Raw genomic sequence first — 25,801 nt, 5'->3', positions numbered from 1 at the left:
CTGCCTACTGTTCAGACTTTACGAAAGAAAGAGCGATGCATCCCAGCATGCACTGTCTATAAACAAGCCTTCCATTCCTGAACAGCACTGGAGTTTCCTTGTGGGGGTAACCGCAAGTCCACTGTGATGTTTTCAATACTCATTTTATAGCTTCCAGGCTATTCAATGAGGATATTGAAAGAAGTGATACCCCTTGAAATTACTGTGCTGTGATTTGATGGACTTACCTTACCCTCACAGGTAGATGCCAGTGCTGTTCAGTGTGGGAAGGGACATCACAAGGTGAATGAATGCTGTGGTATCTCACAAGTGGGAAGTTAGGGATCAAGAGGAAGCTGTTGTGCCCCACCTAAGAAACAGGAGAACAATAATCACCATGAAGGTCAGTTGGGGTTCAAACAGGGAGTCAAACTGAACCAGAGTTGAAACACAGAACACCACCGTACATTTTTAAAATGAAGCCATTATTTGGGAGTCTCTGTTTAAACTTAACACAAGACCAGATTTTTAAGTCTTTTTTTTGGGTGGGGAGAGACCAGACACAGTGGTACTCAGAAGGACTTTGATACATTTTGTTCCCGTCTCTTCTGCTGCCTTTGAGGATGAGGACGAGTAAGGCAGACGCAGGCTGCAACTAACCGACAGAACCAGTCCAGCGAAGAAGGGCTCAAGAGGAAGGCACAACTTCTTCTGTACACAGCAGGACGACTCCCTCATGACATACTGTTCAATCTGACTCAATAGCTCCCTAGTGCCAAAGCTGTGTGCCACAAGAATTGCCAGTGTGCTTTAAGCAATATACAGAAAGGCTGATGTGAAGCCAGCTGCCTTTTCTAACCAGCTTTGATGGGGGGTTGGGGAAGGAGAAGTTATTTCTGCAGAGATGTACCAGAATGCCCAAAGCTCAGAAAAGGCTATTCAATGAGTCTCTGCATGAATTTATGTCCTGGCCTTCTTTTATTCCAACTAGAAGGCATGCCTAGATTAGCAACTGATGCAGTAACACAGTACAGCGGTACCTCAGGTAAAGAACTTAATTCGTTCTGGAGGTCCGTTCTTAACCTGAAACTGTTCTTAACCTGAGGTACCACTTTAGCTAATGAGGCCTCCTGCTGCCACCGTGTGATTTCTCCTCTCATCCTAAAGTAAAGTTCTTAACCCAAGGTACTATTTCTGTAACCTGAAGCGTCTGTAACCTGAAGTGTCTGTAACCCGAGGTACCACTGTAGTGGGATCCTCTGGGGGGGGATAATTTTTCCTCCTAAAAACTCTAAATCGTAAACTTTATTAGGCTTATGAGCAAAAGTATCTTCAGTGTTAACTCAGCAAAAGCCTGAACTTCAGTACCGAATGTGCATGATCCTCAAAATGCATTTAAGGAGTTAATAAGCACATGGGAGGAGGTTATGTTTAGTTGCAAAGAAAAATCAGCAGGAGAAAGTGAAGAATGCACTTCCTCCACCCTACCCCAAGAACAATCCCCACCAGCCAAACTTGATTCTGATTCATAGAGCATTTCTGGGGCTACAGAAGAGTTTCCCTGATGTAGCAGTTATAACTTGCCAGCTCACGGTATGGGTTCTGTTGAACCCGAGCATGTTGCCCAAACCTGTACAGCGGTACCTTGGGTTAAGTATTTAATTTGTTCCGGAGGTCCGTTCTTAACCTGAAGCACCACTTTAGCTAATGGGGCCTCCTGCTGCTGCCGCGCCGCCGGAGAACGATTTCTGTTCTCAACCTGAAGCAAAGTTCTTAACCCAAGGTAATATTTCTGGCTTAGCGGAGCCTGTAACCTGAAGTGTATGTAACCCGAGGTACCACTGTACTATTATTAGGTTACTCCCAATGGAACCCCTGAAGGCCATTAAGCCCTGCTGCAAATACAACAAAGTAATTTTTAGTACAAATCACACAACAGGAAAGCAGCTGCTCCCCAATCTCTTTCTTGGGGATGATTATGCTGCTCAGGAATGCAGGCATCTCTGGATTACTGTAATGGGGGGCCCACTCCTAAAGTAGGGTTGCCATATTCCGAAGACCAAAAACCCAGAAACCCCCCATATTTGGGGCACCCCCCCACCATCCCGCATCTCTGTCACTCACGCCTGCCTGCCGCAGGCCCCTTCCTCACCCCCTCCTTCCAATCCCTCTCTTACCTTTGCTGTCTTCGGCCTCTTGCTCTCTTTTCATGGCACAGGCCAGGCGCTCCTCCTGGAAGGCCAGGGTCGCCTTCCCCAAGCCACGGCCAGCCTCCGTCGCCTCCGGAGAAGCGGCGCAGGCCAGGCGCATTGGTGGCTCTGTGGCTCCAGGGCCTGCTGCAGGGGCTCTGGCCTGGAGGCCGCTGAGAGGAGGAGGAGGACAGGCATATACAGGGCACCAGAAGTAACAACGCCGTGGCTGCCCCTTCCTTCTCTGACAGCACCGCTGCTCGGCCAGTAACCTCAGCTCGCCAAAAACAAAAAACAAAACCCTGGACATTTTTTTAAAAAAACATTAAAAAATCTGCCCAGGAAGTGATCTTACTATTGAAATCCCAGATGGGTGTGGGAAATTCCAGATGTATGGCAACCCTACCTAAAGGAGACTAGGTTCATGGGAACACATTACATCAGAGCTCAAGGTTTCTTCACTGGCTTTCTAGGCATAATTCAAAGATTTGAGGCTCAACAACTTGGACTGTAGACACAATATAGACCACCTACTTTCCTGACCTGCCCCAAGATCTATTGAGAGGACTCTGTTAACAATGCTGCCCATATAACAGGCTTTGAGCTGGATGGGGAATCAATGCCTTTTCATGACACAGTCGTAAAGCCATTGCACAGCGGCCAGAGCTGTATTACAATTGCCAATACAGATAGTTAGGCAAGAAGACCAATGCCTTCTGATACTGCCATTTCAAAACAATCTGTAGATTAACATTAATGTATTTATCTGCCTTTATTCACAATTTTAAAATAGAGGCAGCCACCCAGTTTGTTCTTAATTACTCTTAAACTCTGTTCTATAGCATGAGACAGTCCCCAGACTGGGGAGGAAATCAGAAAGAGATGTTTATTTCATAATTGTTTAATTACCTATGATAAAAAATAGACAACTTGCACTTGAGGAATGCTGATTTTGTGAGCTTAATAATTTATTATTAATGTGCTTAATGTGCAAATTATTTCAAAGCATGTTGAGCTGCTCCTGGTCACAGCAGAGTCGAGAAATGGAAGCTCATGAATGAAAAGTCATTCCACGCTTCCCCTGCTGCAAAGACTGACGTAAACAGAGCTGGTTTCTGCTCTTTCACTCTGAGGCCAAGTCTGAGGTCCTAGCTATCATGTTTCCCACTAGGCATCTGCACTCCAATCACAATTCACCTGCCCGTGAGCGTCTAGGAGGAACAAAGCGCAATTCCTGTAATATCTACCACAGAAGTGAGCTGACCACATTAACTGAGCAATATCCTCTTTGATTTACAACAGAATTCTATCTAAGCCTACTTTAGATCAAGGGTTCCCAAACCGTGGTCTGCAAACCACTAGTGGTCTGCAAGCTTCATTCAGGCGGTCCAGTTTCTGCAAAAAATACAATTAAATATCCTGCAGCAGTTTTCAAGTGGTCCATTGGGGGGAAAAAAATCACTTAGGAACCACTGCTTTAGACCCAAAGACCATTATACTAGTTGCCAGAGACATAAAAGCCACTTGTGTACAGAGGTAACAGCACTTAGCCAGAGACACCATCACCCCTATTTACATATAGAAAAGCTACTTAAAGCTGTGGGGGGCGGGCGGGGGGAGTGTCATTCAAACACTTCAGCAAAAGCAGAGTGTCATGTGTGTCCCTGTTTCTTTGTAATGAACGAAATAACTCCAGAAATAGCTCAAAGTGCGTAACACTTAAGGTTAGGACAGCAGTCAACTGACCTTGGACAAATATTGCAAAATGTTCCATGGAACTATGAATGACCTTCTCCCAGTGATGGGTTTCCTTGAACTGTAGAACAGGATCATCTGACAGGAAAGGCACGAGTGCTATCTCCTTATTTTAGTTTCTGTTTATCTAGTTCGTACATTTTCATCCCAGGAGTGCAGGGCTGCATACACAGCCCAGCCCCACTTTCAGCCTCACAAGCAGCTATGAAGTAGGCTAGGCTGAGAGACTGCCACGGGTGCAGGGCCAGCCAGTACGCTTTATGGTGAGGAGGGACTATGAACCTGGGTCTCTCCTGCGTTAGTCCAACTGCAACACCACGCGGACTCCTTACTTCACCACCCAGCTTCACACACTTCATTTAGTGCCCTTTATTTAACAACCAGCTTTTGCGATTTAGAATTACTGTTTGTGCTTTATTTAAATCAATGTCAAACAAAATGTGCAATTGTCTATGGCCTATCCTTAAGACGTTTGTGATAAATGGCAAGGCAATTTGGTCAGCCTCTTGTCTATCATTAAATATGTTCAGATAACAATATAAACTATAAATGATTCCTATATAGACAACTTTAACAAAATAATGGAATTTTCCTGGGTTTTGGGTAATAAGTGCAAGTCTCAACATTCAATATTTGCATGGGGCACTGATTTAGAGGAAGGGTATTTCATGTGTGGACCCAGCAGGGTGGGAAATGGGCATGCTAACAGGTCTTCCATTAGCAGTCCTTCTCTCCAATCCAACAAGAATGCTCTATTTCTCCTTGACATCTGCAGGTGAGGAAATGGAAGTGCTGGACCAGTGTCTTGCCTTGGTAATGGACCGGATGAGAGCCAACAAACTGAAACTCAATCCAGATAAGACTGAGGCACCAGATGGTGTTACCCTTCCTCTGAAGGAGCAGGTTTGCAACCTGGGGGTACTCCTGGATCCTTTCCTGTTGCTTGAGGCTCAGGTGGCTTCAGTGGCCCGAAGCACCTTCCATCAGCTTTGGCTGGTGGCCCAGCTATGCCCCTATTTGTATAGGGATAGCCTAACTACTGTTGTCTATGCTCTGGTAACCTCAAAGTTAGATTGCTGCAATGCGTTCCATGTAGGGCTGCCTCTGAAGTCAGTTTGGAAACTTCAGCTGCAGAATTCAGAGGCCAGGCTGCTCACCGGAGCGAGACGGTTTGAGCATCTTACACTGATCCTGGTCCGACTCCACTGGCTACCAGTTAGTTTCCAGGTCCAATTCAAAGTGCTGGTTTTGACCTATAGGACCCCAATACCTCAAGGACCGCCTTTTTCCATTTGAACCTACCCAGACCCTAAGATCATCTTCCCAGCCTTTGTTTGTGTGCCTCCTCCTCTAGAGGTCCAGAGGGTGGCAACACGAGAATGGGGCCTTCTCTGCAGTGGCTCCCCGTCTGTGGAAAGCTCTCCCCAGGGAAGTTCGCCTGGTGCCTTCATTATACACCTTTAGGTGCCAGGCAAAAACGTTCCTTTTTAAACAGGCCTTTGGTTGATTTGACTGACATCCTATACCCTTTTAAAATGTGGGGTTTTTTTTGGGGGGGGGTTATTGGGTTGTTGTTGTTTTTTGAAAGACCTACATTGGCTCCCAGTACGTTTCCGAGCACAATTCAAAGTGTTGGTGCTGACCTTTAAAGCCCTAAACGGCCTCTGCCCAGTATACCTGAAGGAGCGTCTCCACCCCCATCAGTCTGCGCGGACGCTGAGGTCCAGCGCCGAGGGCCTTCTGGCGGTTCCCTCATTGCGAGAAGCAAAGCTACAGGGAACCAGGCAGAGGGCCTTTTCGGTAGTGGCACCCGCCCTGTGGAACGCCCTTCCAGCAGATGTCAAAGCAATAAACAACTACCTGACATTCAGGAGACATCTGAAGGCAGCCCTGTTCAGGGAAGTTTTTAACGTGTGATATTTTATTGTATTTTTGGTTTCTATGGAAGCCGCCCAGAGTGGCTGGGGAGGCCCAGCCAGACGGGCCGGGTATAAATAATAAATTATTATTATTATTATTATTATTATTATTATTATTTTATTTTATTTTGATTATGTATTTTGTAGTTTTATATTTTGATTTTATTCTGTGAACCACCCCGAGACCTCCAGGTATATAGCAGTATATAAATTCAACAAACAACAACAAAAGGACTGACCTGCTGGGAGGCTGAAGGGTCCTGCCCTGCTTCTCTCACCCTGGCTTGGGATGGGGCCTGACAGGCTCCATAAAGGAGTGCTGCTGCTGCTGCTGCTGCTGCTGGGCAGAGAGGGCTCCGGTTTTGTTTTCAAATTGCTTTTATTTTTTATCTATGTCATTTTAAATTGTGATTGGTATTAATGTTGTATTCTTAGTTTTAGATTTTATGATTTATGTGGAAATTGTCTTCCATTTGGTTGTGTACTTTTTGATGTGTTTTTATTGTTTATAACTTTTGTTATTTTGGTAATTATGTAAACCTTGTCATGTTGCAAGCCGCCTTGAGCATTGTTTTAACTATGGAAAGGCGGCATACAATAAAATGATGAATGATGAATAACAACAACAAGAAGTGGTGCTATGCAGAGGGATCATTTCCAAAACTGCATAAATTACCTTTTTGGGAATTGAAGTTAGATCCTCCCTGCTTCCATTTCCTCAGCAAACTATTGATTGGAAGGATTGTATCTATTTTAAAAGAGCTCCATTTGGCACGACCCAGCTGCTCTGTGCACAGCCCCATAGAGTATCAGTCCCAATTTGTTGCAACTATCAGATTTCTAATGGGAACACTGAATTCTTGGAAAAGTGTTAGAATTTTGCAACTTCCAAGAAGGCCAAGAGACAAGACTACCTTGGAATGTGGAACACTGTGACACTACAAAACTAATATTCTTCTTGACACTACAAAACTAATATTCTTCTTGGCTCTAATATTTTTATTCTGAAGTTGCTAAAATCTCTGCCTTAAGTTCACTTTTAAGACTGCAGTCCTAAGAATACTTACTCCTCAAATTATTTAAAGATCAAACAAAACAGAATTGAAGAAAAATATTTAAAACTTGCATTCCTCCTTGTCTCACAAATTATTATTAGAATGTATAAATTTCCTTTCATCTCATTTATGGTTGAGCTGTCAGTATAATCTACCAGTAAATGCTTAATGAGACTTTCTTCCAACTATTAAAGAGTTATGGAAGGCACAAACATTGGCTTCTAGTAGCATTCAGAAGAAAAAGGAACTGGGAGATGGTGCAAGCACAGTGCAGACTCAGCAGTCGGAACATTGGGCTGGCTTCTGCTATGGCATCCACACTGAGCTCCCACTATCAGTAAGTGGCAGCGACACATGTGCTCAGAAGTCTGGGGAGCAATGTGGCCCCACCCATGTAGTCCTGACAGCCACTACTGTTGCTTCAGATATAGCCACTTGACAATAGTCTAACTCAGTTCATCCCCACCCACCAGACATAACTGACACCCATATACTGAATATAATCTTGCACACAGACCCCAAGTAAACATTACAACCAATGCAGAGAAATTAGCTTGGAGGCAGGGCAGTCAAGATCCTTTTCAGAGAGGTGTCTAGCACCATCACTGTATAGCTTCCACAGCACTCTGAAGACGTACCTCTGAGATGCGTTTTTTAGGACCCACCCTATTCTTCTACTGAAAATGGGTTTAACTGATTTCAATATTGCATTTTTATATTGTTGTAACTTTCTGTCATAATACCACCCCACTCTAGATGTACCAGAGTTAATGCTCATCCAGCCTCAGTCTTAACAGCGAGGCATGTTCAAATTTTCTACAGTGGTGCCCCGCAAGACGAATGCCTCGCAAGATGGAAAACCCGCTAGACGAAAGGGTTTTCCGTTTTTGAGCTGCTTCGCAAGACGATTTTCCCTATGGGCTTGCTTTGCAAGACGAAAACGTCTTGCGAGTGTTCCGATTTTTTTCCGCTTCCTCCCCTTTTTCTAAGCCGCTAATAGCCTTTTAGCCGCTAATCCGCTAAGCCTTTAATAGCCGCTAAACCGCTAACAGCGCTAATCCGCCAATAGGGTTGCTTCGCAAGACGAAAAAACCGCTAGACGAAGAGACTCACGGAACAGATTAATTTCGTCTTGCGAGGCACCACTGTATCTGGAAGACATATCAGTATAAACCTACTACCCAAAACAGAGTTCAATGAAGCTGGGCTCAAGCTGCAACCCAAAAAATGAAATTACTTAACAGATGGCAAAAAAAACATAAAAACTATAAAAATAATATTTTATTCTGTACTATCTGCCCAAACTCCCACTTTTAACTCTTTGTTTTCTAGTGCAAATCTTGAAAAGTCAGGGTCAAACTATTTTACCAAGACTTAAATCTGCAAAATATTTTGTTTATTGGAAATTAAATGGCAAGTACAAACAAACCATTTACTTTGCTGCTGGGCATCAGCCCTAGAGGAGGAACCAAATAGTCAGCACCCGCTTTTCTTCTAGCAGCAGCCCATCACTAAGGCCACAACCTGGCAAAGCAACAGACTTAGAACTTAAGTAATGATAAATAGTTGTGCTGCTAATTTGAAAGGCTTTTAAAATAAGCAGGGTGATGCAATGCATACAGCCAAACTTGTACTACTGTCCAGGGCACTCAAACTTGGGGAGAGCTCTGTTGTTTGCCTTGCCCAAAGCAGTTGGGTCTTATTGCACAAGATAAACAACTCAATTGCAGCAATGTCAAACTGACCAGTCAAATATTATCAAAAAAGTCAACCTGAAACTGTTCTTAACTAGAGGCGTGCTTTCGCTAATGGGGCCTCTTGCTGCCGGCACACAATTTCCGTTCTCATCCTGGGGCAAAGTTCTCAACTCGAGGTAACTCTTCCAGGTTAGCGGAGTTTGTGACCTGAAGTGTTTGTAACTCGAGGTACCACTGTGCAGCAGTGCACCTATTTTTCTAGAAAAATGCATTGCTGATACTTATACCAATTTGAAAAACAAATTAGTTAACTGTTTTGTGAAACAATGATACTAACTCTAAGAAAATTATAGCAAATTATCCACAAAAAGAACTGGTGATACCTGCTGTTACAGCAGGTGGTCATTAAAAGCAGTTTTGCTGTGTTACTTGATTTGGCCCTGGGCTGCAATGGGGCTAGAGGAGGCAAGGGGCTCTCACACCCGTCCTTGCTAACCAATAGAAAGTAAGCTGTCACCTGGACAGTAGCATTCTTGGCTTCATGGAATACTTGTGTTAAATCCGTGTCTGGGGCAGCTGTGTACCAGCTCCATCTGGTACGTAGACTGAGACCGTACCTGCCCGCGGACTGCCTCGCCAGAGTGGTGCATGCTCTGGTTATCTCCCGCTTGCACTACTGCAATGCGCTCTACGCGGGGCTACCTTTGAAGGTGACCCGGAAACTACAACTAATCCAGAATGCAGCAGCCAGACTGGTGACTGGGACCGGCCGCCGAGACCATATAACACCGGTCTTGAAAGACCTACATTGGCTCCCAGTACGTTTCCGAGCACAATTCAAAGTGTTGGTGCTGACCTTTAAAGCCCTAAACGGCCTCGGTCCAGTATGCCTGAAGGAGCGTCTCCACCTCCATCGTTCTACCCGGACACTGAGGCCCAGCTCAGAGGGCCTTCTGGCGGTTCCCTCACTGCGAGAAGCCAAGTTACAGGGAACCAGGCAGAGGGCCTTCTCGGTAGTGGCGCCCTCCCTGTGGAACGCCCTCCCACCAGATGTCAAAGAGAACAACAACTACCAGACTTTTAGAAGACATCTGAAGGCAGCCCTGTTTAGGGAAGCTTTTAATGTTTGATGTATCACAGTATTTTAATATTCTTTCGGAAGCCGCCCAGAGTGGCTGGGGAAACCCAGCCAGATGGGCGGGGTATAAATAAATTATTGTTGTTGTTGTTGTTGTTGTTGTTGTTATTATTGTCAAACTGATTTTTGACCAGTAAACTGACTGGTATGGCCTGCTGATTCTACTAATCACTCTACTCCTGTGAAGTGATTATTCCAAACCTAATGGAGGGGATGTCAAGATTTATCAGTCTGGCCATTTTAAACAGTATTTTGTTTGACCACAAAACAACTGAAAGACTACAAGTGAAAATGATTCTACCAACCCTGGACTGACCCAAAATTAAGAAATATGTATCTTCTGGTCTCTCCTGGTTGGTAGGCTGGATTTAAAAAATAGTAATATTCAAATGGTTTAAAAGTTTCCAGGGGCAAAAAAAACACCAAGTGTCTGGGAAGACTTCAACTTGAAGCAAGAAAATAGTTTGAAAATGAGGAAGTTCTCTATTAGTGGGTGGGTGTATTTATGGTAACACAAAATAATGCATAATAAAACATGCTGTTTTTTAGAAGTGCTTTGGGGAAGAAACATCACTCAGGTGCAATCCCAGACTTTGTCAGGTGGGGCAGGAAAATCTGAAATTCAGGACAGCTGCTGCCGGTCTGTGTAGGTAATACTGAACTAGATGGATCAATTGTTCAACTTGGTGTAAGGCAACCAAGTTGTAAGGCAACCATGGAGAGACCTGGTCTTATACATGACTAAGCCATTTCTCATCTTCTCACCCCTTGCCTTTTCCTGTAAGACCTATTACAGTCATTAAGAGTCGTCAACAGGCTCATCTCAGCTATCTGCCAAACTCCCATTCCCACCACCCTTCTGAGTAATACCCCTCCCCACCTTCTCACTATATAGAAGGATCTGGCAACTTCTGTTTCAGTGTATCTGAAGAAGTGTGCATGCACACGAAAGCTCATACCAAGAACTAACTTAGTTGGTCTTTAAGGTGCTACTGGAATGATTTTTTTATTTTGACTATGGCAGAACAACACGGCTACCTATCTGTAATTGGTGTAAGGCAGTTTCCTATGCTCCTAACGATAATAAGAGACTGAAGCAAGTAATGGCTAATCATGCAAAACGCACCATCAAACATGTACACAAAAGGTTAAAGTAAAGGTAAAGGTACCCCTGCCCGAACGGGCCAGTCTTGACAGACTCTGGGGTTTGTGCGCCCATCTCACTCAAGAGGCCGGGGGCCAGCGCTGTCTGGAGACACTTCCGGGTCACGTGGCCAGCGTGACAAAGCTGCATCTGGCGAGCCAGCGCAGCACACGGAACGCCGTTTACCTTCCCGCTGGTAAGCGGTCCCTATTTATCTACTTGCACCCGGGGGTGCTTTCGAACTGCTAGGTTGGCAGGCGCTGGGACCGAGCGACGGGAGCGCACCCCGCCGCAGGGATTCGAACTGCCGACCTTTCGATCGGCAAGCCCTAGGCGCTGAGGCTTTAACCCACAGCGCCACCCGCGTCCCTACACAAAAGGTTATGACTATCCTAAAAAGAAACATGAGGCAGGACCATTGATCCAGCCATCCCTTACCCTCTTTTCCATCCAAAGGTTTTGATACTTCCATGTCAAAGTTTTCTTGCAACTGCTGCCCCTTGAAACAGCTGAGATGTTCTTGTTCTATCAAATTGCTTTCTTCTTCTTCTAGCGGCTGCCATGTGCCATCAACAAACCACTGCCCACGCATCACAGGGATCTTCTCAGATTCTGTAAAGGTGACAAACACAGTATATTTTAAGATATAGCAGAGCAGTTAATGCAAGAGAAAAAGATGTTTGGGCAAAATCTATCACATCTGTCAGAATGTGACTGCGGTTGCCTTGCAGGGGGCTAAATGATCCCATTCTTACAGTGGCTGGCAGCCCTGCAGTTCCAAGGTATTTGCTCCACTTGAATCGATAACATTATGGGCCCTGTTGCCTTGAGAAAGTCAATACACAGCTAAATGGCAAAGTAGGTTTCAAATAGTCTAGGTTTCAGTATTTTAAAGTACTTTAAAGTGTCGACTACACTTTCCGAATGTCTTTGAAAACCCTAAGTCAACCTTCTTCAACCATTTAGTGTTATACACAAACATATCTCACACATGTGTCTTCTGTGTACAAATCTGTTAAAGACATCCGACACAGCAGCTTTACCCACCCACAAAACACATGTAAAAGGAAATGTCTGTCTTTAAAAATTGTAACTTTGCATTAGCTTTACAACAGAAAAGTAACTTTTGGCAACTTGCTATTATGATGAGATCACGTTCCCTTTCTGCCATTGGTAAAATCTGTATAGTTCACTATTTTAAAAAATTAGCACTGAATTTTTCAGTATTTTGTGTTTCAGTTTTACACTGGACGTTGCTTAAAGCGGGCATAGGCAAACTCTGTCCCTCCAGATGTTTGGGACAACCATAATCCCAGACCACTGGTCCTGTTAGCTAGGGATGATGGGAATTGTAGTCCCAAACATCTGGAGGCTGGAGTTTGCCTACACCTGGCTTGAAGACTTGGGCTGGAATCCACCCCCCTCCTTTGCATTTCGCTAGGGGTTTGATCAGGTGGAGCTGTACCTTTGCCATCCTGGCCTCTGTCCATGGACCAATATCAATGTTGCTCTGCCAGTGCAGAGCTCCTTGTTCTGTCCTCTGAATGCTCAGCCAGGTGCAAGTAGTAATGGTGGGATTTACACCAGTAGTAGCCAACAGAATGCTCCAAACCAGGACATTGGGGGGGCAGGGAGGGGCCCAATTTGCCTGGGATCAACTTGATCCTGAGCTGGCCCCACTGCTATCACTTGGTAGCACTGGGTCATAGCTGGGCCTAATCACCGCAAACAGTGAATTGTTCTATGAAGTCCTATGCCCTCTGTCACAAAATGCCACTGTAGCGCATCGTCCTTTCATTTCAACGGCGCTTGCATGGGGGATTTTCTTAATGCTAATCCTCAGACTCACACTCTGTAAAGACCAGCTCTTGGAGCTTTGTTGAAGCTTGCAGCAATGGTGGAGGGCACCCTAAGGTAGAGTCATTGGGAAGCAGAACAGGTAAGACAAGCAGCAGATGAGTAACACTGAGCAGTCACCTGCTAAAAGCAGTCTCAAGTTGCTTATCTGAGAGGAAAGACTCATGGAGGAAGGAAGATTCCGCAACAGGGCAGGGCAGGGTTTACCGAAGTACAATTATGCTGTGATACTAGGGACTAACTATAGAGACTCCTACAGAGGAAAAAGACCTTACTTATTACTACACCAGCTGTCATTTTAGTTCAGTAAACACAAAGAGCTACCCAAGGTAAGGAGGTCACTACTACTTTAAATTACTGGGATGCTTTCTGTCAACACCCTTAATCTTCTCAAGATCAAATGCTTACTTCCGCTCTGAGCACAATGCTGCTTTTGATGCTGGCACCCAGGAACCTCTCTCCCCAAAGCTTGGAAATCCCTCTGTGAACAGCATATGCTACTTTTTTAAACATCTGCCACCCAGATTTAATGAGAAGGAGAAATTACTTCCAAAATGAAAAGCAACACAGCAGGCCACCATTTTCACTCTCTACTTTGTTTATGTTTACTGTTTCTCCCCTCTGCCTTTCCCAAGCTTTTGTTTTCTTGCTGTTCCTACACTTTACAGCAGGAAAGATTAAAGCAATTGATCTTCCTGTATCCATGCCAAGAAAGTCAACTACCCACTGGCAAATTACTCAATAAGGTCCATTTTCTCCACTCTCATTCCAGCAGATAAATGGCTGCAAATGCAAGAGCACTGTCAGGGCTGAATGTGCTCTGCCTCAAACACTCAGCACCAGGGAAACCACATTCTGCATCCAGAATCTGTGCAAATGTTCATACAACTGCTCATTTATTTCCTCATTTATTCTGCTTATGAAAGGGGATTTTAAACAAGGACAGCGGAGCATATGGAGATAGTGCATAAGGGCCCTTTCTCCATAGGTGACATTAACAAGGAGGATGCAAATACAGAGTTGAGTAGTAAATAAAATCCCAGTCTTTGACCAGTGGAAGCTCAGAGGGACCCTTATCTGGCTTCTGAGATGTGGCCGGTCTCTGATGACAGGTTCAAACTTTTCTCTGCTGAAATCAGGGTTAGAAATCATCTGACCCCAGTGCAAAATTATGCACTATATATATATATTTCTTATGTACTCTTGCTGACCACAAAGAAGGAAGACATCAAAAAAACCTGTCAAGTAAGGAAGACCAATCTACAGTGTAATAACCAAGCTGGTGGTGGAGCTATATGGTGACCACAGTTGCACACAATGGTTCTGGTCTTCTACCGGAAGGCAATTTAGGATAAAGACAGTAGATGAAGATCTAGATAATTGTTTGTGAATAAACGGTTCAATCCAAGAAGATGTACAAACGAGTGTTATAAACCACCAAGCTCTGGTTTTCAGTGGAAGAATCCAAGAGGCAACTGGAAATCATGGAGTTACTTTCAGTTAAGGTGTCTGGGTCTCTTTTTGTCCCTTGGATACAGAGACCAAGCTTTTAAAATTATCAGTTAAATTCTATAGACACTTAGCAGTGCAAGACTAGCAAGGTTTAGGCCAAGAAACAAAGAGGTATTTAGAACTCACAAGCAAAACTTAAGAACCCTAAAACAACTTTTTTAAAACCCAGTAATCAAAGAATTAAATTATTACAAATGAGAATGAAAACACATGCTAGCCTAGTTTAATAAGGCCTGGGCTAGCCAAGACACAACTTGTGTGATCTTTGGGGTAGCATTACCGTTGCAAACAGAAATCTCAGCAGCAAACTAAGTGTGTCACATCTGCCCCATTCTCAAAGTGGGACAGAGGCTTGATTTTTATTTCAAAAGATGTGTGTGGGCGAGAACACCTAAATCCTCCCATTGCCTTACCACCTTACAGCATTTAACTCAAGGCACTTTTCTCTCAGCAAAGTCACAGTGGGTTGGGTGAAAAGAGACGCCATGCACTGTGGGGAGCTAAGACAGAAGAGAATTCAGCTGCCCTCACCGACATATCCATTATGATGTAAACATCAAACACCCACCCCCACTTTATACACAAATGGGGCAAATACATGAACAAACAAACATGGCTGCCTATGCATAATTTCAGGCAAAACAAAGAATTTGCCTAAGGAGAAAACCCAGTATAGATGACTTTGGTAAGAACACAAGAATATATTCAGTCTGCAAAGTGGGAGAAATAAAGAGATCCCTCTTCACTCTGCCTGGATTGTGCAAAGACAAGCAAAGAAAGGTGCTGTCTCATTCATTCCCTGCCCAATGAAGTCTGCATGAGCCATCATCCACCTCTCCTCTTGACGTAATGATTGATGGTACTGACATTCATAGACCTTAAGGATACCGCAGGCTAACAGGATTGTGCATGCCTGCTCCACCATCAGGCAGAGACAAAACTAAGTGATTCAGTCTCAGCTGCCTTTAACCCTAATTCAAGAGTGCACATTCATATCCGCAGGATAAAACAAATTTCTTAATTAATTCCTACTAAAGATGTGCAAGGACCTATTTTACTGGGTTTGGCTCACAAAGCACGAGCAGCTTAATGAAGGACAAGAGACATGCAAACTCACAATTAACCTTTCAACATAAATAAGAAGTTCTGGTAACTCCTGGTCCATAAAGTGGTAAGAAAACTGATGCTGCCCTGCAGGAGGTTCTGGACAGCAAGATGGTGCTAGACTAGGGTGTGATAAAGACGTTCCTTTCCCTTCCCTTTACTTTTTCACTTATATTGTTATTAAGCAATGATGTAATGCTTCATTTTCAATGTATTGTTTCTTAAGAACTTGTAATTTTCATTTGTTTGTTGTTCTGAAAACCACATTCTTAATTAAATCTGCCTAAAATAATACATACTTCCAGAGAAAGGAGAGAAAGAAAAGAAGCTGCAGTTGAAAGTAGAGCAGAACAGACAAAGGGAGTAATCCAGACTGTGTTTCCACAGAAGTCTCAGAATGCAATACAGATCATACATGTTTTCCCAGAAAAGCAAAGGGCAACTCTTTGCCCTTATAGCTGCAAAGTGTATGGCCAATGCCTCCCCAGTGTAATCTCGCAAGTTAAGACTTTGCTCTAAAACTTCATGCCACTACTTGTGGCACCCGGAAGAGAGACAATTATGCAAAAGAATACACACTACAAATAAGACTATGCAGAGTAAAAAGAATGCAAATACAAATCAGTTTCTTACTGCAGAGTTTATCTTACGCTGGCACAGCATTCTAACAACATTTTTAGGGACAGAGTACATGCAGGCTTTGGGAACAACAGCCAGTCAACTTCTATACCTGTCTTTTGTTCACACTCAGGCAGCCTTTCTCAACCTATGGGTCCCCAGATGTTGTTGAACTATAAGTCCCATCAACCCTAGCGAGCAAGGCCAGAGCTCAAGGATGATGGGAGTTGTAGTCCAACAACATCTGGGGACCCACAGGTTGAGAACCGCCGGTTCACAGAAAGGAGTGCAAAAGGGCTGCAGCTTGAAGGAAATGCAAGCCATCTCTTTAGGATTGCAATGGGCAGAGATGAGGGAGGTGCCACGAAAGTGGAAATTTTTGTACAGGAATAGAAATCATAGTTCCTCAGAGCAGCAGGAGTGTAGTTTGGAAAAGGGAGTAAGAGGTTACGTACAGATATTGTGATTTAGCTTCCTGCCTAGGTAAGTGATCTGGGCACATGAGAACAGGTACGAACTGAGTAAGAAGGAAGTAGCTGACTTGAAAAAGAGCAGGCACAGGACGTCCCTGCCACACGTATAACTTGTGTGTGTGTCTGTATATGCATAAGCCATGTGAGAAGCAGATAAAGGAATGCTTGAGGAGGAAAATTATGGAGATGGGAAGCACAATGCAACCTTATGGCAAGGGCGCTGAACAAAATAAAAATAAAAATGCAGTATTAAGGAAGGGTGCTGATAAATGCTTAAAACTGGTGCAGGACCTTTGGCCCTCCAAATGTTGCAGAACTACAATCTTCTTCAAACCAGGTCATTTGCCATGCTTCCAAGAGCTGCACGTCAGCAACATCTGGAGGACTAAAGGTTCCCCACACCTGCTTAGGAGGGAAAAGGAGAAAAGTGGCAGGGTTAAGCAAGACTTCAGGACAGCGAGTCTCTGATAAAATGGTCATGAATGCAGAGCAAAAGGAAGGTGACAGCTGGCCAAGGATCCAGGAGTCCCTGAGCATCCACCCTTTGGCGTGCCTAATTTTTCCTGTTGCAAGCCTCCAGGCAGGACATTGTGAGCCTCCTTTAAACAATAAATTAAGAGCCTTGAGAATCAAGCATCACTGAACTGGTGGAACCAGCTGTCAACGTGCAAGGGAGGAACCGGTAGCACTAGGGTTCCCGCCCGATCCTCCCGGGCAGGTTGACTCTGAATCCAGACCCCACCGGGTTTAACGGGACTTCAGGTCCTCAGGCACCCCCTGGCTAATGAAACAAGGCAAGCCCCACCCCACCTAATCCATCGCATGACACGGCACACGCACAGCCTATTTGAATGGCAATGCCCACGATGTGGGGGCCGGCCCCCTAAGATTGTGGGGGCCGAATGGGCCTCGCCCCCGGGATCTGGCTGCAATGGGGAGGGGGGGAAGGCATCGGCGGCGACTTACGGTTCCAATAGACCGGGTAGGACTCGGAGTTGGCCACATCCACCTCGTAGAGGCCTCCGCGGACGCACACGGGCTCCGACGGAGGGATGCCCGGCGAGCCGGGCTCGAAGGCCTCGGGGCTGCTGCTGCTGCTGCCGGCGACCCCCTGGGCTTGGTCGGCGGGCGCGGCCTTCCTCTCGAGGAGCCCCCAGGCCCGGTAGGCCAGCTCGATGCGCAGCGAGTCGTAGCCGATGAAGGGCTTCCAGCTCTTGCGCTCCTCGCGGTAGAACCAGCGCACCTCCTCGGGGCCCAGCTCGCGGACCACCTCGTAGCCCCGGCAGGAGCCGCCGCCCACCGAGGACGTGGCGGAGGCGGCGCGGCTGGCCGGACCGCCTGAACCCCGCGCTCGCTTGCGAGGCTCCGGGGCGCCGCCCGACAACGACAGCCCGCTGCTGCCGGCGCTCTCGCTGCTGGCCAGCGGCCCCGCTCCGCCGCGGCCCGGCCCGTCCTCCTCGTCCAGCGCCTCGTCGTCCTCCTCGTCGTCGCCCTCCTCGTCGTCGTCGTCGTCGTCGTCGTCGCGGCCCAGGGGCGGGTACAGCAGCCCGCCCGCGCCGCCACCGCCGCCGCCTCCGTCCATGAGGGGCCCCAGCAGCAGCAGGCGGTTGCCGCCGCCGCCTCGCCGCCGCCGCCGCCTGTGTCCCGGCGAGTGGTGGTGGTGCGGCGGGCGGCGGTGACGCGGAGGAGGCCCCTCGGGAGCCGCTCCGGCCGCCGCCGCTGCCGCCGCCTCCTCAGACGACGACGACAGCGGCTCGGCGGGCGGCGGCTGAGGGGATTCCCGCGGCCGAGGGAGCTGAGGCGGCGGCTGAGGCGGCCCGTCTTCGTCCTCGGCCGCCGCCTCAGAGTCGAGCAGCGGCTCCTCGTCCGACGCCGCCGAGCGCTTGTGGGAGCCGAGCGGCCGGCTTCCCGCGCGGGGGCTCGAGGCGGAGTTCTCCTCCATGCCGGGAGGAGGCGGGACGGCGCCTCGGGGGCTCCCCGCGCGCCACGCGAGGCGAAAGGCCGCCCAGAAAGAAGGAGCAGCGCCGGCCGCGCGCCCGCAGAGGGGGGGAGGGAGGCGGGCCGAGGAGGGTTAGGATGGAAAGAGGCGCGCGCCAATCAGGGCCGGAGGAGCCGGCCGGCCGCCCAATCGGCTCCCGGAGCCGGCGGCAACCGTCGCTGCGTCGAGGGGGTTGGGGGTTGGGCCTGCGCGCGAAGAAGGGCGGCTGAGGGGACGCGAAAGGCTGTGAGGGGATGAGGGCGCCCACGCCAGAATAAGTGTTACTTACAGACACACGCAAAACACACACCCCACACCAAGGGTCGTCCAGCCCAACCCCCTTGCAAACGCAGGCGTCTCAGCTGAACGTGGCTGCAGCCTGCCCGTGAGGTGGACACGTGTATTCATGAAACGTGTTAAGTTGTGGGCGAACATAGCAGACGACACAGGGAGTCTTCAGACAATTCTTGTTTATTCACAGGCCAGAACAGAACTGAACTGAAGGGTTCAGCCAGCCTGCTTATATAGAGCTCCACTACAACGCAACAGTAACCACTTTCTGTAACTATCCAATCACTCCTTCCAGTAGCACCTTAAAGACCAACTAGGTTAGTTCTTGGTATGAGCTTTCGTGTGCATAATACTACAACCAGACTTAACACGGACACTGGCACCAGAGCCTGCAATAAACCCAGATGCCAACTTTGCTGCCACATACACCCGGACAACACCATTACTGGCCCCAACAACATCACACATACCATCTCGGGACTATTCAATTGCTCATCGTCTAACATTGTGTATGCCATCAAATGCCAACAGTGTCCTTCAGCTCTCTATATTGGACAAACAGGCCAAACCTTACGCCAAAGAATAAACGGACATAAATCTGACATCAAGAATCACAAAACAGAGAAACCTGTAGGAGAACACTTCAATCTCCCAGGACATTCTATACAAGATCTCAAAGTAGCTGTTTTACTACAAAGGAATTTCAGAAATAGACTGGAAAGAGAAGCTGCTGAATTGCAACTCATTACCAAACTTAAAACAATGGAGAGACCTGGTCTGAACAGAGACATTGGATTCTTACCTCATTATACATGACTAAGCCATTTCTCACCTTCTCACCCCTTGAGTCGTCAACAGGCTCATCTTAGCTATCTGCCAATCTCCCATTCCCACCACCCTTCTGAGTAATACCCCTCCCCACCTTCTCACTATATAGAAGGATCTGGCAACTTCTGTTTCAGTGTATCTGAAGAAGTGTGCATGCACACGAAAGCTCATACCAAGAACTAACTTAGTTGGTCTTTAAGGTGCTACTGGAAGGATTTTTTTTATTTTGACTATGGCAGACCAACACGGCTACCTATCTGTAACTGTATCCAATCACTGAACGTCACTTTCCATCCCTTATTTGCATATGTGGACCTGAGTGAAAACTATCTACAGTATCCCCCTGCTGGCCCAGGGTGAGAACTTCAGTACATAACAAAACACACACATGTAGACGCCGGCATCTGTCAGTGGAGGAGTGCGCCTTTTGGGGCAAAGTCAAACCACTGGAGAGTTACACATACCCTCCAACGTTTCTCCGATGAAAACAGGGATGGCTTATTCCGTGATATTTTATTGTTCATACCGTGCCCACCTGAGCTTCCAACTTATATAAAAACATAATAAAACGTGAAACATTTTTGAAAAAACTTCACCTATATAGGACTGCTTTCGGATGTCTTCTAAAGGTGTAGTTACTTATCTCCTTGGCCTGGGGGGGGGGTTTGCATAACTCCACACCCTCCAATATTTCTCCTGTGAAAATAGACATCCTAAGGAAATGTGGGACATTCTGGGATAAAACCAGAAACCGGGACGGCTCCTGTAAAATCTAGAACTGTCCCTGGAAAATAGGGACTCTGGGAGGGCCTGGTTACAGCAACTGCTGTGGCTGTGGAGAATGATACTGGAGAGGCATGTTTTGTTGCAGCTGGAGCAGAGGAAGGTGTCCTGTTGGGCTGCTGCAGATGCACCAGGGAGTTCCTTCTTTCCGCGCTCCTCCCAGCGGTCATTTCTACTCTGGTCACTGCTGCGGATGCACGAACTGGCTGTCTTCTCCAGGCACTGAGGTCATCTGCATGGGATTTCCACACAGCAGGGTTGAAATCCAGCCTCCATGTCACATTTGCAGACATCTTTGTAACACCTCTTCTGCTGTTTTTCTGTCTTGCGAGGCATTCGTCTTGCGGGGCACCACTGTAATAATATCAACATATAAAAGTTAAACAGAAATCCACCCAACAGTTGCAATAATATCTAAACTATAATCAATAAAACAACGGCAAGCCACAGTACATAAAACAATACAATACACATTGAGAAGCAGAGGGTGGAGCAAGGCAGGTGGGAGGAGGCCTTGCCTGATGGAGTCTCTCCCCTCACAGTTCTTCCTCCAGTTCTTCCTTCCTTATGAGGAGACCCAGGGCCGGAGGGTGGGGCAAGGCAGGTGGAAGGAGGCGACCCTCATCGCTAAACACCAGCCAGCTTCCGACCTGGGATATATCAGCAGGCTTCAAGGTTGCAAACCTGGTATAGTATCACTCCATAGCATCCCACCACCTGACAATCGCCGCCTTGCATCCGCCAGTTCGCCGCCTCCAAGTGGAAGAAAACCCCAGGCAATGCTGAAGGTCACAGCTGTTGCCAGCTGTGTTCTGCTTTGGCCTAAGGGGTTCTTCAGCTCCCCAATGAAATGATTGAGCCCCCCCACAGTTGATGGTGCATGCACTGCATCTTGTGATCAATTATGCAGGGCAGGACTTACCTGCTCTCTCTCCCCCCCTCATTTTATTCAGGTTGGCATCCCTGCCCTTGTTTATAACCACTCTGCTGCCAAGTGCTTTTGTGACATCACAGGCAGTCCGTAGCCAATGGCAACAGCTTGGGAAGCCGCAACAGACCCTCCCAGTGTCCCTATTTTCCTGGGGAAATTGCAGATTTACAGAAGTCATCCTTCTGGAATGTCCCGCTTTTCCTTAGGACGTCACTATTTTCATCGGAGAAATGTTGGGGGGGGGGTATGGAGTAATCTGGCCCTTGAGCCATCTGAAGGCAGTCTTGTACAGTTTTTTTAATGTTTAATGATTTGTTCTGTTTTTATATACAGCGGTACCTCGGTTTACAAACTTAATCCGTCCCGGAAGTCCGTTCTTAAACCGAAACCGTTCTTAAACCGAGGTGCGCTTTCCCTAATGAGGCCTTCCTTCCACCATTCGGATTCCGTTCTTAGACCGAGGTAGAGTTCTCAAACCGGGACGCTATTTCCGGTTTTGCGGAGTTTGTAAACTAAATTGTTCTTAAACCGGACTGTTCTTAAACCGAGGTATATTGGAAGCTACCCAGAGTGGCTGGGGAAACCCAGTAAGATGGGCGAGGTATAAATAGTACGATGATGATAATGGAATAGGATTCTTACTGTTTAAAGTGATTTGGCACTGGTGTGAATGTATTGTGAAGATGTGACCATAGCTGCTTCCCCTTCCTTGCTGGGATCATTTCCCCCTGAGCTGGGAGGATTTTTCCTATACTAATTTCCGTTTCTGTTGCAGCTTTGTTCCACAGGGCATCACAAATGTATGCAACTGCTTCAAATTAATAATGAGGATGCTTCAAATTTGCATGCTTCAAATTAGTAATGAGGATAATATACATACTTCGCATACATTTCCAAGTAGTAGATAGGTAGCCGTGTTGGTCTGCCATAGTCAAAATAAAAAAATTCCTTCCAGTAGCACCTTAAAGACCAACTAAGTTAGTTCTTGGTATGAGCTTTCGTGTGCATGCACACTTCTTCAGATACACTGAAACAGAATACATTTCCAAGAGAATTCTTTCCTCTGATGAAAACAGGAGCCCCTGATCCTTGACTGCCATCTTCTGGATATCAGAGGTAGTAGTGGATGAAGGAGTCGTAATCTGGCTGCTTGCCATTGAGCATGGGGCAACCTTAAAATGGGAATGAAATCTGCCTCTTAGGTGGGAGAAGTGAGGACCTGTGTTTGTCACGGAGCACTTTTAATCTGGATGATTTACAGCCGCAAAAGTGTGTAACAGGACCATCTCCCTCTCTCTGCAGTGTTAATTTATTTATTTCCTCGTCCCCATTTCCTGCCCAGTGACAGCACCAGAAAAAAATAATAATTCTGGGCAAAGTATATTTTGAAGTGGCTGAGCTGCGTGTCCCAAATGTTAAGATTTCCCTGAAAGAAATGTATATGTATATTGTTACACTCCTCTGCTTGAGTTGTGTTTCCAAACTAAATTCAGGAATTTATGAATTTTCGAAAATTCTAACCCCTTACAGAATCTAAGGATTTGGAGCCTTGCTCCCCCCTCTTCACCCCACACTCATAACTACATGCACGCACACACACACACACACACACACACAGAGAGAGAGAGAGAGAGAGAGAAGTAAATGTTTCTTTTTGTTTTCCATGATAAATCTATATTGGTTTAAAATACCGACGTAAACGATCATTTACAACAAAGGTAAGTATAGAAAAATTCAATACAGAAGAGAAAAACATCATGACATAAGTGTAAGAAAAAAGTTAAAAAGACGAAAAGAAAAGAAAGAAAAGACAAAGGAAAAAGAAAAAAAGGAAAACCAATTTTTTTTACAAACAAGTAGCAGAAACAAGTAAATGTTAATGACAGGAGTCCAGCAATGGGGGAGGGGAGATCCTTGCCTGGGGAGGGGCAATTGGCTTCCTGGCCCCAGGCACTTCCCAGTATAATCTCACATATGGAGCAATGCTAACAACCCTCAGCGCCCTTAACAAACTACAGCTCCCAGAATTCTTTGGGGGAAGCCATGGCAGTTTAAATTGGTATCATAGTGCTTGAAATGTGTGGGGTGAATGGGACCAGCGAGAAACTTAGATGATCCTCATCTGATAATGAGAGAGATCTCTGGTTTTTCCCATTCTGTTGTTTTCCTCTATTTCTTTGCATTGCTCATTTAAGAAGGCCTTCTTGTCTCTCCTTGCTATTTTTTGGAAATCTGCATTCAATTTCCTGTATCTTTCACTATCTCCCTCGCATTTTGCTTGCCTCCTCTCCCCCGCTATTTGTAAGGCCTCGTTGGACAACCACTTTGATTTCTTGCATTTCCTTTTCATTGGGATGGTTTTCGTTGCTGCCTCCTGTATAATGTTACGAGCCTCCATCCATAGTTCTTCAGGCACTCTGTCCACCAAATCTAAATCCTTAAATCTGTTCCTTACTTCCACTGTATATTCATAAGGGATTTGACTTAGATTGTATCTTACCGGCCCAGTGGTTTTTCCTACTTTCTTCAGTTTAAGCTTGAATTTTGCTATAAGAAGCTGATGATCTGAGCCACAGTCAGGTCTTGTTTTTGCTGACTGTATAGAGCTCCAGGTCTTGTTTTTGCTGACTGTATAGAGCTTCTCCATCTTTGGCTGCAGAGAATATAATCAATCGGATTTCGATGCTGCCCATCTGGTGATGTCCATGTGTAGAGTCGTCTCTTGTGTTGTTCTCTTGGCAGAACTCTATTAGCCTTTGCCCTGCTTCGTTTTGAACTCCAAGGCCAAAGTTGCCAGTTGTTCCTTTTATCTTTTGACTCCCTACTTTAGCATTCCAATCCCCTATAATGAGAAGAACATCCTCCTTTGGTGTCATTTCTATAAGGTGTTGTAAGTCTTCATAGAATTTCCATAGAATTGGGGAAACACAGCCATCGGTTTCCCCAAAGAATTCTGGGAGCTGTAGTTTGTTATGGACACACAGAGATGTTAGGAGACCGCTGTTTCCCCTCAGAGAGCTACAATTCCCAGAGTTCCTTGTGAAGAGGGACTGGTTGGTAAACCACTCTACCAACTGTAGCTACAGCTCCCAGAATTCTTTAGAAGAAGCCATTACAGTGCTACCTCTGGTTACGAATGGGATCCATTCCGGAGGCCCGGCTGTATCCTGAAAACTTCGTAACCAGAGGCGCCCTTCTGCGCAAGCGCACGGCACGATTGAGCATTGTGGCTCGTAGAGCACTTCTGCGCATGCGCACACGGCGGAACCAGGAAGTATACACTTCTGAGTTTGCTGCAGTCGTAACTCAAAGATTCCATAACCTGGAGGTTACACAACATGAGGTACCACTGTACTGTTTAATTTGGTGTCATTGCACTTTAATTGCATACAGGGAAAGCAATTTGGTAATTTGGTGCCCTGAGCAAGGACATAATTTGCCTCACCCCAATATTTCTTGTTTTCACAATAATTCATTATTGTTTTGTGCCACCCTTGGCTTGGCAGCTTGTGCAGGGGAGCTGCCCACACCACCCTAAATCTAACGCCGATGTTGTTAGAATTCCTGCTCCATGATTGCAGTCATGGGATTGTTGTCTTTCACATGATGGTGCAGTGGGAAGTGACGGAGACAGGATGTTTGTGTTACTGTGTCCCGTGAAGTGGGACTATTGTCCTTTGTTCTTTTTCTCTTTGCTGTCTGATGCTAGAGAGAGAGGAAGTCATTTTGCAGTGCTCCGTGTGTGTTTCTATGTAAATAAAGTAGATTAGCCAAAATGCTGAGTTGCTGAGGTCTGTTACGCGCATGATGCGCAAACTCTGTGGATGCCTAAGTGTGCTGGTGTCGGCTGGCATCGGTCGCTGTGATGTTCAGGCAGAAGAAAGCTTTTGAAGCTCCTGAACGATTGACCAGGAGGGAGAGAACATGCCAGTCGGGCATGTGTCTCTGCCAGGGTCCTACTCGAATGTAGGCTGAACTCCTGATGTGAATGTGGGCAATGTCCACAGCAGCACGACATGGCAGCTCCAGTTAGACTTCTTACAGGAGGCAACTTATTCATAGAATCGTACCATTGCAGAGTTTGAAGGTACCCTGAGGGTCATCTAGTCCAACCCCCCAGCAATGCAGATCAAACCTGCAACCTTGGTGTTATCAGCACCATGCTCTAACCAACCTCCCTCCGCCCTCGCTGATGTCAGTGGCGCACTTGGTGACAGCCAATCCATGTGGTTCACGGCAGCCTGGAACTCCTGCCTCGAGGGATCGACCAGCCCCAGCCTGTGTGGAGCTGAAATTAGAGCCCCACTTGCCACACAGGTTTCTAACTTCCTCGTTGAACCCTGCCTCGTTTGCCAGAAGGTGGCAGCATGGAGCCAGGCCAGGCTGAGAACAGCCGCCCACCCCTGAGCTCATTCTGCCACTAATTCCCCCCCAAATTGGGATGGAGATATCTGCCATACCCGTAAAAACAATCTCTCAAAGGACCTGTTGATGGCATTTTACCACTGTACTGTTGAGAGTGTATTAGCTTATAGTCTGTGTGTGTGGTT

General features: G+C 46.4%; 1 protein-coding gene and 1 long non-coding RNA gene across 6 annotated transcripts in view; one reads left to right on the top strand and one right to left on the bottom strand.

Moving 5' to 3' along the window:
* The window catches only part of DDHD1 (DDHD domain containing 1), a 41,120-nt gene extending 22,701 nt beyond the window's left edge, over positions 1–18,419 (bottom strand). For 2 of the 5 annotated variants that reach the window (XR_014218085.1, XM_082216921.1), the window contains exons 1-2: positions 17,407–18,412; positions 11,315–11,488 (exon numbers count right to left, since the gene is read on the bottom strand). Coding sequence is in view for 4 of the 5 variants with exons in the window: in XM_082216921.1 (XP_082073047.1) it covers positions 11,315–11,488; positions 17,407–18,382 (1,150 nt within the window). In the remaining variant the exon portion in view is untranslated. Of the gene's footprint in view, positions 1–11,314; positions 11,489–17,406 lie in introns of all 5 variants that reach the window. The other 3 variants (XM_082216922.1, XM_082216919.1, XM_082216920.1) reach the window with 3 other exon arrangements.
* LOC309531113 lies at positions 9,847–11,383 on the top strand. Its single transcript, XR_014219086.1, has 3 exons — positions 9,847–10,425; positions 10,791–10,879; positions 11,257–11,383. It is a non-coding gene; the product is annotated as an uncharacterized lncRNA (long non-coding RNA).
* Positions 18,420–25,801: the final 7,382 nt, after the last annotated feature.

This window comes from Podarcis vaucheri (assembly GCF_965113315.1).
Source record: "Podarcis vaucheri genome assembly, chromosome: 1".
NCBI lineage: Eukaryota > Metazoa > Chordata > Lepidosauria > Squamata > Lacertidae > Podarcis > Podarcis vaucheri.
The sequence above is the reverse complement of the archived record's forward strand: the minus strand, read 5'-3'. Positions and strand labels throughout refer to the sequence as shown.